The 14,842-nt window shown below is 51.1% G+C and overlaps 1 protein-coding gene across 1 annotated transcript; it reads left to right on the top strand.

Annotated features, from left to right (window-relative positions):
- Positions 1 to 6,389: 6,389 nt before the first annotated feature.
- Positions 6,390 to 13,995, top strand: DUS3L (dihydrouridine synthase 3 like; the record flags this gene model as incomplete). The annotated part of the gene is made up of 13 exons (XM_082010990.1): positions 6,390 to 6,436; positions 6,891 to 7,197; positions 7,695 to 8,279; positions 8,947 to 8,988; positions 9,087 to 9,239; positions 9,336 to 9,452; positions 9,811 to 9,876; positions 9,964 to 10,074; positions 10,703 to 10,799; positions 11,346 to 11,421; positions 11,718 to 11,906; positions 11,995 to 12,123; positions 13,804 to 13,995. The coding sequence occupies 13 exons, from the start codon at positions 6,390 to 6,392 to the stop codon at positions 13,874 to 13,876; spliced, it is 1,992 nt and encodes a 663-aa protein (XP_081867116.1). The 3' UTR covers positions 13,877 to 13,995.
- Positions 13,996 to 14,842: the final 847 nt, after the last annotated feature.

Below are 14,842 nucleotides of genomic sequence, written 5' to 3'. Positions count from 1 at the left end.
TGCAGCACAGGATGCTCCAAGTTTATATGACATTGCATCAGTCCTCTCTACCTTCTAGTCAGAAGGAAGAAAAAAAATACATCTACTCTAGTCTGCAAAAAATCAAATGTTAGGAAGGGCTTTAGACAGAACTAGCACCAAGATTTTATTTTTCCAAAAACTAAATGAAATTGCAGGGTTTTTTCTTGTAAATCAGTATTTCCAGCAGGCTGCTGAAGAGGACTGAGTGCATGAAGGAAGTGGTATGAGTGACCCACCCTGCTTATCTTTAGCAGTATCTGCCTGTCCCGAAATTACAGGCTCAACAACCAACTCGCATGTAGAAGGGATCAGGAGAGAGGCAATTCAAAGCAGCCCCTTCATTCAGGTACCTCAGGAAGAAAGGTAAACAAAAGGGTACAAAAGGATGCTAAAAAACAACTGGCTCCAAAATTCAACACAAATTCAGTGCTCAAAAGCAATGTGCTTTTAGATGATGCTGCAGAGCCCTCCTCCTGAGGCTGAGCAGTGCACAAGCACATGGAGAGGGACGAGGCTCTGCCACCTCTCCCCCAGCCCTGGAGCTATATCCATGCTTGAGCAGGGCAGTTTCCTGCACCATGGGACAGAGCGAACTACGGTCAAGGTGAGGCAAGGTCCAAAACTAGCCAACAGGAGAACACGCTTCAGCCTTCAGTTTCCTGAGCCTCCGTACCCACCACTGAAAGCAGCCATGTGTCGGTCACAGGCCACGCTATCACGATTAACAAGCTAAACAAAACCATCTGTGACCCTAAAAATCAACAGATGTTGTTCCTCTCTGACTCATGCAGGCAGAGCAGGCACCAGGACAAACAGAGGCAACAGCAAAGATCCCAGCTTGCTCGCCATTCCTCGGTTTGCAAGCTCCCCAGCTCGTTTCCAGGACTGCCGCTGAGCTGCAGAGGCAACACGTTCATAGCGGCCAGGTTTTGGGGAGAAAAACATCGCTCACCTGGAATCCAACAAATATCTTGGGCCAGCGACTGGGAGACACTTGGCACAGAGGATCATCCCAGGTATGTCACACGGTGCTGCTGCTAGGATAGCATGGGATCAGTCTTGCGAAAACGATCCGGTTCCATCACGGTGTGGCACCGAGGCTCCATCCACATGTAAGAGACACACACACGAGCAAGAGTCTTATGGCCTGAGCACACAAGAACACCCAGCATGCACACACATGCATTTTGACATACATCCAGCGTGGGAAAGGGTAGAGGCAGCCTCAGTCTGCCTCAGGGAAGGCAGACGGCTCTGCAGCCAGGATGCTGGGGTGCCAAAGTGGGTCCCAGCAGCAAACCTGAAAGGAAAGCACCTAAGTGTGAACAGGAACACACACTGCACTGGCGAGCAGGGCAGAGATCAAACTATTATTCATCAATGACGGGAAAAGTCACCAAAATAAAAGTTTTGGAAGGTTCCAAAACTATTTGTGAAGTGGGGCCAAATTTGACTAATAGCTTCAGCCAAAATGGAGAAAATAATTAGAAAAACATTGAAATGTGTCATTTTTAGTTCTCCTTAATTTTCTTTTTTTTTCCTAACTGAAACATTTCACTTCGGAAATGATGAAACATTGTAGTCGCAGCAGGATCTTGGAGCCTTTATCCCAGTGAAACAGGAATGTTTATTTGGTTTGTCACTTATTGACTGAGTTAAATGTCAGGAGGAAATCTCAGTGTTGCTTTTTCATGTAAAAATAAAAAAGTACAAAAGATTTTATCCAGTGGTAGCGGGCATTAGGAGAGGCCAGCTAAGGGGCTGCAGGCAAGCACCCTTCCTGTTCAGATCCTCAACTCCCCTGAAGTCCCAACACAGGACCAAGACACAGGGGATTAGCCAACCTGCACAGAAGAGTGATGGAGTAACCTCAGGTGACAGGGGAGGTCAGAAGAGAAGGATTCCTCTCAAGAGCCTCTCCCCCTACCAAGCCAAGGAGCAGCCCCAAAATTGCCCTAGGAACAGCAGGGTTGAGCACAATGAAGGCTGAGGGACAAAGGGTGGTGTGAAAAGCCCCCCCAGAGCTCCCAGAATGGGACAACTGGGGCCTTCCCCTGCTCCCGTGCCCAGGAGTGCTGGGGAAAGCCACATCCTGCCTCTTCTCTCACGCAGAGCGGCCTCTGCCAAGAAATCAGCCTCTCCATAACTGGTACCTTGGCTTTGCCTTATTTTAGGGTCTGATGAAAAGACTTGGGGTCTCCTCCAGGCTTTACTAATGAAGGGCTGAGTGCCACAGCCAAGAGATTTGGGATCTCACACTGTTCCCTCGCTCCCATGTGAGCCCAGACGTCCTGCATGTTTCCTTCCCTCGCTCCCTCTGTTAGGAATCCCTGCCCACACACCATGCAGATTTTGTAGATCCAAAGGCCTGCCACCATGGTTCACTATCGCAGTTTCAGAAGCAATCACTCCTGCCATAGGTGGTATGATCTCCACAATAGACCCTGAACTCCAGCCCACTTCCAGTGCACTGACAGCTTGTTCCAAAACCACACAGGCCTTGCCCACATAATGACCTTTAACTACTCTATCCATGGGCCAAACGCAAAGTCAGCGCTCTCAGCAGCTCTTAAAGTAGCCAAGAGGGAGCTACGGCAAGAGATATTTTTCTAAACGCCATTACACAATTGCCTGCCCAAAGCCTGGCTCAGCCATTTACAAGCATTTGAGGAGCACACCTCATTTCCAAAGTCTCCCAACACAGGTCTTCTTGGGTCAGACATGGCATGATGGCTTTCAGGGTCTTGGTGTTGGCTATGGAGACCCCAGCATGTGTCCACACGAACCATCCGCTGCTGGAAGGAGAAAGACCTGGTGATTACAGCAGGGAGGGAATTGGGAGCTGGGGCATGAAACTAGAGAGGGGAAGCATTTAAGCTTTAATCTTGGAAACAGCTTCCTGATAGTAGATTTATGAGCAAGGGAACAGTCTCCTTTGCAGAAGGCTGGAAGCTCTGCTGCACGGGGCTTTAAAAACAAGACTGGATAAAAGAGTAGACAACAGACATGAGGAATGGATTTTGCTGTGACCAGAAGATGGCTAGGACCCAATGGCTCACTTCCAGCTCTAGCTATCCTGCCCATACATCAGCAGCAAATCTCACACCTGCCTTCTGTGGCATTTGCCTATTTACACAATTAACCAGCAAAGGTTGTCAGAACATTACAGCACTACTCTGAAAGGCATCCAAGCAAGTGTGACCAGCCCAAATCTCTACCCCCACTCTCACACTGCTGCAGCTGTGGAGGTGACCTCTTGTGGCTGCTACAGAACCTCATTTTTCAGCTAACGCCTGGGTGTAGTAGCCAGAACCAGGGGCTTGACACATTCAACTTTTGTGCAGGAGCCTGTGGAAGGGGTATTTTCATTAATACATGTATCTTGTTTAACTTGGATGTTGAAGTAGCTGAACTTTTTCTGACTTATTTCTCCCTGTATATATATCACACTTTCCTGTAGTCAACCTTTCCTTTTTTCCTGACTTGGCCTTTCCTAGTGAGTTCTTGGGTATTGCTTTTCTTCAAAGCTGCTTTAGTGCTGCTGAAGGATCTTGAAGTGACAGCTCTGGCAATCCAAGCACTATGCTCACCCACAAAAGCAGCCCAGCTCAGGCAGCCACAACGCAGGCTTCACAGCTACTCATTCCTCCGGCCCCGCTTCCAACCTCAGTATGACCTGAAAAAGTGAAAAAGCTAAAGCAGCCAGCAAGAGCAGCACCTCTCCATAGCTAGCAGATATTCTCCTGACTTCCTTTGTATACATCTTCTAGCAATCACAGGTGAACATCAAGCTGCATGCAGCTAAGCCCTCACCACATTGGGCAGGAGCAGCTGTGCTGGTGCACAGCACACAGACTGTCACTGGCTCTGATGCAGTGCTCAAGAGGCTGCAGAGCTGGCAATCCCAGGGGCTTCATGCTCCGCTCTCAGACCCTTCACCAGGGTCTGTTGGGAAGCTTGCCCAAGGCTCAGCCTCATAAAACTGCCAAACCAGTGCCCTGAGAAGGGATTAGATGTGAAAGTCTGACCTCAGCTGAGTACAGCGAGTCAAAAGCACTCTGACTTCAGGCTTACTGCCCCACAAAAACATCAGTGAAATCATTTCATTAATCCCTAGGGCCTCATTTCCTTCCTTCCTTCCCTCTGCCAAGCTGAAGCTTAAAATAGTATTTTGCATTCCTCTTATTTCTCTCCAAAACTAATTAATACCCAATCAGTCAAAAGCTCTTCTCACCGCAGCCTGGCTTGGTCACGCAACCTGCCCACCCTTGGCAACAGCAAAAGCACCCCACCAGGCTCCCAGCTCCTCCTACAAGACATTTCTGATGGAGCATCTGGAGAGAACTGTACTAAGGCAACAGAAAACAGGAAAACACCGAAATTAAAGCCCCACGTGCAATCTTACCTCTGTCCCACATGCACACACAACTCTTACATGCTCATAAACAAACTCAAGCTGCAGTAATTCCCCGACACTGCGAGCACAGCTGCTCTTCACCAGCTTCTAGCAACCCCTAAATGCAAAAAACACCAGCTGCCTTCTGCCTCCTCTTGTTGGTACCTGCACTACAATGCAGGGCTGAAGCCGCACTCCAGCCTGCTTTCCTGGGCTCATGGGAACAAAGAGGCAATTTTTGATTTGGGTAAGAGAGCCTGGGAAAGCCCTTGGATTCAGTGCAGAAAGGGGGACAGGAAAGAAGATGGAACACAGGTCTTTCTTCATTTGGACTTCACAGCTCTTTCTCAGCCTCTCGGTAGCCCAGGCCAAGCATGAGGCAAGCGAAAAGGCTGTGCAGATGACAGAGCATAAAGGAATGGATGTAAGCCTGAGCTGGAAAGGAAACCTCATCCAGGAGCGCTCCAAACACATCACCATCCTCACTACAAGATCTTTCTTGCTCAAGGCCCATGTGCACCAGGCACAGACTCAGAGGATCACAGATGAGGCACTCACTGTTTTTTGGCATGCAGGGACTAGGGACCTGGAAAAAGGCTGTAACCAAGTGTCCCAAGCACACAGGGAAGACGTGGCAGCTATAGAGGCAGCACAGGTCAGTGTGTGCTGTCTCACACCAAACATGTGACACCTGACATGTCAGTTTGGTTTTCAGTCTGAACTTCCACCCACAGACCAAACACAAGGACAAACTCTGCACTCCAGGCAGTTTCACAAGCACCAGCCCTTGCTCACTGCATTAGCAGGACAGCCCCACTAACACAGCCATCAGGAATGCATTGCAGCACCTCAAATCTGGCGTTAGTTTTGTGCTGGCTACAGCCCATGTCAGAGGACAACCCCAGTCCCCAGAGACAAGGTGGCCTTGTCTCAACGGCTCCTCCATTCCATCCTGCAGCCCATCCATGGCAGGAGGAAGGCGTGATGGCATGCAGCCCGCTGTGAGGAGCACAGACCCATTCTTCCCATGGGTGATCAGCAGTGGAAACACAAAGCCCTCCTGTGCCTCAGCTGGGTTGAGCTTGAAAATGTTTCCAAAGGGTAATATGGAAAATCCTGTTGCTGGAACAGCCGCAACAAAATTCTGCCCGTGGGACAGCTCCAAGGCAGATTTATGGCTCTGTGCAACAGGAGATGGCTCATCCCCTCAGTTTAGGCTGAGCACCTAGCAACCAGGCCTTGCATTTACTGCTTAAAAAAAACCCAAACACAAAAAATCCACACCAACTGCCCTGCATCTCTGCAGAGAGCTCCATCTTCTCCAGCTGACAGCTATGAAAAGGCAGAAGAGCCATACATGCTCTCTGAAATCAGCAAACCCTACAGAAACCACAAGACAAGATCAAAACACCCATCGGTGTTTTCTTCCTGTCCCTCAAGCCATGACTAGCCCTGCTCCCCCTGGAGAGCAAGGCCTGGGACAGCAGCTGCATGGGTTAATACTGGATCCATCACAGCATGCCATCCAGGAAGTGCCCCAAAAATAGAGAAGTGCCCCGAAGAGCCACACCAAGAGCCCTTGGTGTGGAAGGGCCACACACCAGCCTCCTCTCGCCGCTCGGGTAGCCCCGACAAGGGGGGGCTGCAGGCAGCCCCTCAACCAGCCCCGAGCCTGGGTGCTCCCCGGGGCAGCGGGACTGCCTACCCCCAAGGCCAGGCCTCTCCAAAAGCCCCGAGGGCTCCGGGGCTCCCACAGCCGGACAGACACGGCCCTCGGCGGCGCTGCGACCCCTCACCGAGCCCAGCCACATACCCGATCCCGGCCCGCGCAACAACACCCCGCCCCAGCCTGCCCCAGCCGCCGCTGTGAGGCGGCTTGGCCTCAGCCGGGCCTTTTATACCCTCCCGCCAGCCACGCGCCCCCGTCACGTGGTCTCGCCCCGCCCCTCGCGTCATCGTCGCGTGGGGCAGCATGGCGGCGGCGGCTGTGGCGGCTGGGGTGGCGCCAGTCCGCGCCGGGTGAGTGCGGGCCCAGGGCCACCCCAGCCCCGCCCCTGCCCTTCCCGCCCCCCCGGTACGTGCCCGGCCCCGCCATAACCCCCGGTACGTGCCCGGCCCCACCATAACTCCCCCGGTACGTGCCCGCCCCCGCCATAACCCAGGTACGTGCCCAGCCTCTCCATAACTCTCCCGGTACGTGCCCGGCCCCTCCATATCCCCAGTACGTGCCCGGTCTCGCCATAACCCCCTGGTATGTGCCTGGCCCCGCCATAACCGCCCCCCCCCCCCACATGCCCGGTCCCTCCATATCCCCAGTAGGTGCCCGGCCCCTCCATAACCGCCCAGGTACGTGCCCGGCCCCGCCATACCCCCGGCAGCCCCCCCTCCTCTCAGGCAGCCCCCCCTCCCCCGTCTCCCCGGGCACCCTGCTCCCCACCATCGCTGGGGTGACACGGGTGCTGTGTCTCTGCAGGTTCCTCGCCTCCAAGGAGCAGTTCCATGCCTACCTGCGGGCCAGGGGCGAGCCCAGCGGCCAGGCAGGCAGTGAGGGCGAGGAGGAGGTCCAGGAGAAGAAGGAGGTCCGCAGCTGTCAGAGTGAGCCCCCCACCAAACGGGTGAGGTCAGAGGACCTTGGTCAGGATGAGGAAAGCCATGAGGATGTTGGAGCAGTGGAGAAGGAGCCCACAGAGCGGAAGCGGGCCCGGGGGCAGAATAAGAGCAGGCCGTGTATGAAACCCAACCACTATGAGCAGAGCAGGCTGTGTCCATCGGTAACGCAGGTACGGTGTGGGGGCCCTGCTCCACGCTGCTCTGGGGCAGGGAATTTGGGACCCTGGTGGACTCTTCTGTTCAAGAGCTGCATTTATTTTTAAGTCTAGGAAAGCATATTGAAGATAGAGCTGCACCAGGGCAAACGCCCAGCAGGGGAGCATAGCAGGGGGCTGTGTTGGCAAAACCAGCTCCGTTGGCTGACTAGGAGAGGGTGAAGCTGAGTGGGACAAATAAAATGTCAGCTTCCCTGAAGCAGTAGTGCTAAAATGTCCCTTCAGGTGGGTATGTCACTGCCCTTCTGTGGCATGTTCCAGCAGTCAGCTTACTGGGAGTGTTTCATGGGGCACCTGACATCACCTGGGGAGTGATGGGTGCTCAGAGCAGTTCTGGCCCCTCTCTTGGCCAGGGCAGACCCAGGCTCGCCTTGCTTGTGCTGGAAGGTACTGGCATGCCCAGGTGGGCAAATGGAGGGCAGAGGTTTTAACCTCCTTTTTACTGTTTTAAGGGGTGTGCAGAGAAGTGCTACTTCGGCCCGCGGTGCCGCTTCCTTCATGACATCAGCGAGTACATGGCCATGAAGCCGGCCGACCTGGGGCGCAGCTGTGTGCTCTTCGAAACCTTTGGCAAGTGCATTTACGGTGTCACCTGCCGCTTTGCCCAGGCCCACCTTGGGGATGGCTACCAGAACATCATCAACATGGACTTGGCCAAGCAGTGGGAAGGGAAGTCACTGGTGAGGAACAACCTCTCCAAGGACCTCCAGCACCAGCTGCGCAAGAAGAAGTTTAGCTTCAAGAAGGCTGACGAGTACCTCCGTGGTCTGGCCAAGCCCCATGGTGGTGGTGGGAAGGGAGGCAAAGCCACAGGGTGCTCTACAGAGGAGCAAGAGATGTCCAACTGCACAACACCCCAGGAGGGCCTGGGAGACAGCCCCGAATGTCCTGTGCTACTGGAGCAGGGAGAAGATCCCAAACCAGATGCCTTGCAGAATCCTGGCCCCACAGGCGGTGAAGAGCCTTCCTCCATCAAAACAGTGGGCGTGGTGACAGATGAAGATATTATAAAGCTGCGGTCATGTGAGAAGAAGAAGGTGAGCAGTGAGAGTTTGGTTGAGGGCTGCCGTTTCTTGTGTACCTGTCAAGTGGTTGAGATTGTGCTTGGAAAGAAAGAAGAGACCTCTTAGCTGGGTGAGAGGCAGGCAGAGGATGGAGCTGCCTGGGGACTGCGTTGCTGTCATGAGAGGAAGGATGCACAAAGGTGAGCTCCTGGGGCTGTGGTGTTGTCCTTGGAGGTGTGAGAACCAAGAGAAGCTGCAGCTCTTTGCACGTGAAGGAGAGCAGGGGCTGAGTTGTTAGTGAGTGTGGAAATGTTCTGCAAGGAGAGCCGAGGCTGGGGCTGGTTGGTTTGTCTGTACTGCATGGTGCTCTCCTGGGGTGTGAGCATTGCCTCCCTCTCCTCCTCGTCACCTCCATCCTTGCTTCCATTAGCCAGTCTTGCATCCCTCTATATCTATAACTGCTTCAAGTTTTCCCCAAGCTGAGCAGTGAAAACAAATTCAGCGGTTCAAGTTTCTGGTTCTTTTATCCAAACAATACATTCTTTTGGAACAGTTGAGGTTCTTGAACCAGTGATTTCCTGGGCTTCCCACTGAGTTTTACCCAAGACAAGTGATAAATTCGTGCACTGGAATATCTTCCTGTTTAACCGCTGCTGTTTCAGCTCTGCTGACATGCTCCTCCATCCTTGTTGTTTTCCAGTTGGAAATCCAAGGCAAACTCTACTTGGCTCCACTGACCACGGTAGGTAGATAATTCTCTCCTTTTGTCAAAAGTTGCCGTTGCCACATTTGGAACAGAGCAAATCTCCTTGCAAACCATCTCTCCGCTGTCTCTTTCAGTGTGGTAACCTCCCTTTCCGAAGGATATGCAAGCGCTTCGGGGCAGACGTCACCTGTGGAGAGATGGCAGTGTGCACAAACCTGCTTCAGGGCCAGTCCTCCGAGTGGGCTCTCCTCAAACGGCATCATACCGAAGATATTTTTGGGGTGCAGGTGAGTGCTATCATCTTGATAACCAAATAAATGATAACTCACTTCCGAGGAGAAAAGCTGCTTCTTGAACTCATGCAACCTGTCCCGTTGTGGTAGCTGGAGGGAGCATTTCCAGACACGATGACCAAATGTGCAGAGCTCTTGAATCAGACAATTGAAGTGGACTTTGTAGACATCAATGTTGGGTGTCCCATTGACCTGGTCTACAAGAAGGTAAGAAGACGTGCTGCACCACATTTTGCTTCCTTTAATAGATGCCTGTGTTTTGCCTGCCAGTCTGATCCAGAGCTTCCAGTTCATTTATGGGCGCTAGACTTCAGCGAGAAGGCAAATAAGCTGTTCAAAAAGCAGGGAATGGTTAGCTGTCTCTCCTTGGCAGCAGGCAGAAGTTGGGAGGGAAAAGGGCTTTGGGTTTTTTTTTATTGTGAGAGTCGCATTTCTCCAAGTCTTGAGATGCTCCAAGTCTTACCTGCATCCCCTGAGTGCAGGGCTGCTCTTGAGCAGCTCCAAGGGGGCTCTTCGCTATGCAAGGAGGCAGAAGGTCTTGACTGTGCCACTTTTTGTCCCCAAGGGAGGAGGCTGTGCTCTGATGACTCGATCCAACAAGTTTGAACAGATTGTCCGAGGGATGAATTCGGTGAGTGAGAGCACCTGCCGGCAGCGGGAGATGAGCTGACGGAGCCAACTCCTACCTCAGTCTGGCCTTGCTCTCCCATTTCTGCAGGTGCTGGATGTCCCACTGACTGTGAAGATACGGACAGGGGTGCAAGAAAAGATTAATGTGGCTCATAAAATAATCCCCAAGATCCGGGAGTGGGGAGCATCCATGATCACGGTATAGGGATATTTGTTGTGGCGTGAGATTGTTGGCTGGTGTCTGGGGAGCTCTGCTTGCGTGTCGGCCTAGAGTATGATGTGGGGGTGACCTTACTCTTCCTCACAGCTGAGCAGCTCTTTCAAATGCCTTTGACCAGCTGCGTACTACCTTTTAGTGTTTTCTGCTTAATAACAGAGAAAATTTCAGATGCAGAGAACATTTTCCTAGGTGCTCCTGAGCCTTGTATCCATTACAAAGGGAGATGGTTCCTACAGCGCTCCAGAACAGAGGTTTCAGCCAAATAAGCCTTGTTATAGCAGGGCTGGGGAAGCAATGGGAACATCTCATTTACGTGGGGATGTGTAGTTCCGGCCCACAGTGAATATTCCCTTTCACTATGAACAGTCACTTCTTCCTCTGGCTTGCAAATAGCCAAAACATTACTCAGAAAGCATCCAGCCCTTTCTCAGCTCTGCTAACCACTTCCACAGCCTGGTCTGTTAACAGCTGGCTGGGCTGTAGATCCAGAGGGATCCTTTACCCCAGCCTGGTGTCATTGCTGTTTGCTGAAGCACCTTCTTCCAGCACTCCTGCCCTGCCTCCTCCAGGGCATTCAGTGAGGTCTCACTGTGACTTTCTTCCCCAGCTTCACGGCCGATCCAGGGAACAGCGGTACACAAGGGGTGCTGACTGGGACTACATAGCAGAATGTGCTAAAATAGCAAGCCCCATGCCTCTTTTTGGTAGGTGTTTCTGTTGTTTTGTCATGTGGACTGAAGGTGCTGCATGTTAGATTTGAAATATCTTTTAAAAAGAAAAAAAACAGGCTCCCAAGGACATTCAGCCCGGGGGAAAGGTTGGAGTATCCCTACTGCTGTTGATAACACAACAGAGTGAGTTACCAGCAGCTCTTGTGCAGCCCAGATCTGCCCGTGTGCTTGGGGCCAGGTGTGACGAGCACAGAGCAGGAGGAGAAGGGACAGGCAGGACACAGAACACTTGTTTTTTAGCAGGTGCTTTCCCCCTTGGGCACTGTGGCACAGACAGTCCCAGCTAAACCTTCAGGGTAGTTGTTGGGAGTGGAGAAGAAAGAAGGCTCTCCTTTTCCTGTAAGGGGAACATTAATCAGAAACATCCCTGGGAGTCTCTAAAGAGGAGCCCCAGCGCCTCTTTGGACAATCTGGCTCTTGGAGCCTGTGTCCATTTTGAATTTTATCCCTTGCCTGGATTAACTCATTTTGACTTGCCCTCGTGTATCAGTTTGACCTCTGGCTTCTCCTTCTGGACAGGAAACGGTGATATTTTGTCTTACGAAGATGCTAATCGAGCCATGCAGATGGGTGTTTCAGGAATTATGATTGCAAGGCAAGTGCCTGTTTCCCTTTCGCTTCTGAGCTCTGTTGGTGCAAGAGTAAAAAAGGAATTAAAAAAATACCTAGACCCAAAACATGAGAAGTTTCCTCTTGGTGAAACTACTCTTTGAAAATTGGTAAAATCAGTTTGCATCTGTGGGAACTTACAGCAGCTTCCTGTTGAAATTGAAAAAAAAAAATTAAAGCAGCATTGGCTGGCAAATAAGTGCTGGAAAGTCTCTTAAATTAGTTGGCATCTTCAGAAGGATCAGTCATGGGAATAACAATGCACATTTTTTTTGGCTACAGAGGGGCACTCATCAAACCATGGATTTTCACTGAAATTAAGGAACAGAGACACTGGGATATCTCCTCCAGTGAGAGATTTGATATCCTCAAAGACTTCACCAACTATGGCCTTGAGCACTGGGGGTCAGATACTCAGGGAGTGGAGAAGACCAGGAAGTTCCTGCTGGAATGGCTCTCGTTCCTGTGCAGGTAATTCTCCCCAGCCGAGAGGGTCTTTAACGCAGCAAGCCTGTACCGTTTGAATAATAGCACACACTGCCATTACATTTCATTGCAGGTATATTCCAGTTGGCTTATTAGAACACCTACCTCAGAAAATTAATGAGCGGCCACCTTACTACATGGGGAGAGACTATCTAGAGACGCTGATGGCAAGCCAAAACGTGGATGATTGGATTAAAATTAGGTAATAAAGCACTGAATTTCATTTAAATTGCTAGGAAGGGACATCACAGAGCTGCACAAAGTCACTGCCTGCGTGTGTCCTCCACAGAGCGGGTGACGACTCTTTCCCATCAGTTTAAGAGGTTGTAAGAAAGCAGCAAGGGTTAACCAGTGCTTTACTTTGAGGGTTTAACTGACCTTGGAGTTACCATAAAGAGCGCTCTCAATCCCTGTGTCTGCTTCAGCTGGTCATCCAGTACCCGCTGCAAACCGAGAATAGTTGACCTCTCTCATGACATGCTGTTCATCCCAGGACACTCGTAGGAGCCAACAGAGGAGAGCGCAACGATGGGACGTCTCGGGCTTTCAGCATCGAATCCCTCCGTGCTCTGCCTGGACAGTCCCACCCTGCCAGGCCCATACAGATGCCAAGCAGGAAGGTAGTCCCCATCCCCAAGTTAGGATAGCTGAGCGTTTTCCCCATTTTTCATTATCTGATTTCTGAGTTGATGCAACAAAGTGCAGGAAAATGTTTTTCCCCCACATCTACGAGTCCTCAGGCATGGGCTCGAAATGACGTAGCTGGCTTTGAGCTTGCAAAAATGAGAGCTGGAGCAGCCAGCTGCTATTTCCCATCTCGTGGAAACGGAGGTTAGCAAAAATAGAGCATGGCTACATCCTTCTCTGGTTTTGGTAATCCTCATCCATTTTGTTAGTACTGGGAACAGCTGCCTAAAAACCATGTTACATCAAGTTTTGATCAGAATTTTTAAATGCTATTTTTCAAGGGGAACCGGCCTGCATTAGGCTGCACAAACCTTTGTAACCCGGGGTCTTTGCAGTGCCATGTAATAGACGTTTATCACCATAAGGACTCAGAATTTTAAAGTAGTTTAGGTTTATTCATTAAAGCTCATTTTAGGAAGATGCTAACCAGAAGCAGGGTTCTCTGAGCACACTCCATTTCTGCTTTTGTGCTGTAGATTCAGGCTCTTGCTATGCAATTCTATGCCCTGCTGGGATACTCTCTCTGACATGTCTTATGGAAAGTTTTAGTGATGCTGTATTGAACCGGCATCCAGGAAATAAGTTAAGCCTCCTTGACTAGAAAGAAAATTATTCTGCACTGAAAATACAATGTGTGTTCCAAAGTGTGAAATAGTTGAAGTCTTAAGCTAGGGTAAATCTGATCACAATAGAACTGGCTTACATCATTTTAGGATCTGACCTTAATACTTTTTGGCGCTAACAGGGTTTTGGCTCTGCACAAGCACAGCGAGAGGTGGGGAGGAGCTTTTCAGAGGCTCATGTTGATTTTAGGCATGTCATTGCCAGCGGTGAGGCTGGTATTCAGGTCACCAAACTTAGGAACCCATTTTGGCATCGACTCTCAGCGACTCCCCAGCAAGAAGGACATTGCCCTTAACCTGGAGGCGGCACCCCTCCAGTACTGTGGTTCAGGGTTAAAGCTCAGCACCAGAGGTGGTTTTGTGCAGCAGCCCTAAATTTTCGGGAGGGTAGAGGCTTGGTTTGACACATCTGACTGCAGTCACCATCGCTGTAGAGCCACAGGGCCATGCAACAGCTGGGTATTGGTGGCTCTGCTGTACTGGACACAAAACTCTCCTTGTTTTGTTTTTCATTTTGTTTTTGGTTTTTTTTTTAATTTTGGTTTTGTTCTTTCTTTCTTTCTTTCTTCCAGTGAGCTCCTTCTGGGACCCGTACCTAACAGCTTCACCTTCCTGCCTAAACACAAGGCAAATTCCTACAGGTAGAGCTGATGAGGCCCTTTCCCATGGCATCGAGTCAAGAGGAGGTGTTAGGACAGTGTGTGTCGAGGAGCAGGGTTGCTTAGCTGTGCTCTGAAACGAAATAAAGTTTTATGTTTTTAGAAGCGTAGTTGTCTTCACTCCCCCAGCATCGGTCCCTGCCACAAGTTGCGCTGCAGATGGCCTTGCACAATGTTGCAGCCAGAGGTGCCTCACTAACAGAGCGCGATCTGCTTAATTAACAGGATACAGGCCAGGAGAGAGCTTTAGCCTCCAGCTCACGGCAGGACTTGTTCCAACTCCCCCATGCCACATACTGTTCACATAGTGGGAGCGAGAGGCCTCTGTTCCCACCAGGATGTCCTTGGTAGTGCCAAATCCTCCAAGTACGAGTGGGGGGATGTACTAACCCAGTCTCTGGGGTCCTGTAGAGCACAAACAGTCCCAGCATCTCGTCATCGGATGTTGTGCAGAATCCAGTCTTTTTTTTTTTTCTGGGACATGCAGCAGCGGGTACAGTCTCCTTCTGGGTGTCACGCACCTGGGGAAAGCACAGCTCCGTCCAAGGGGGATCCAGAGCTGCTTGTTGCCCAGTCAGGAGACTAAAAGACCTGATGACACTACTTGAGGGAGGGCTAGGGGAAAAAATGCCTCCCAGTGACACTGCATGGCCTTCCCTCACGCCCTTAAGGTCCTTTTTCCTACCTCTGCATTACTCCAGCCAAATGCAGCATGCAGAAGCACAGACAATAGTCACAAAATGCATGTGGCACAATGAGGCTACAGCTGCAGCTCGGTCCCCACACAGATCGTGTGAATCAACTTGTTCTTTCCCCCCCAAAAAGTTCTATTTAAAAAAAAGAGCATCGGCATCCACAGCTCCTGAGAGCCGACTGTAGGGACCAGGGGCACCCCGGCCCCCCTTAACCCTTTCCCTCCCCAGGAGGGGCTGGGGAGGCTGTTGGGGTGGGG

Source organism: Phaethon aethereus (genome assembly GCF_964289735.1).
Source record: "Phaethon aethereus genome assembly, chromosome: 26".
Lineage (NCBI taxonomy): Eukaryota > Metazoa > Chordata > Aves > Phaethontiformes > Phaethontidae > Phaethon > Phaethon aethereus.
Note: the sequence above shows the minus strand (reverse complement) of the source record. Positions and strands in the feature narration are given on the sequence as shown.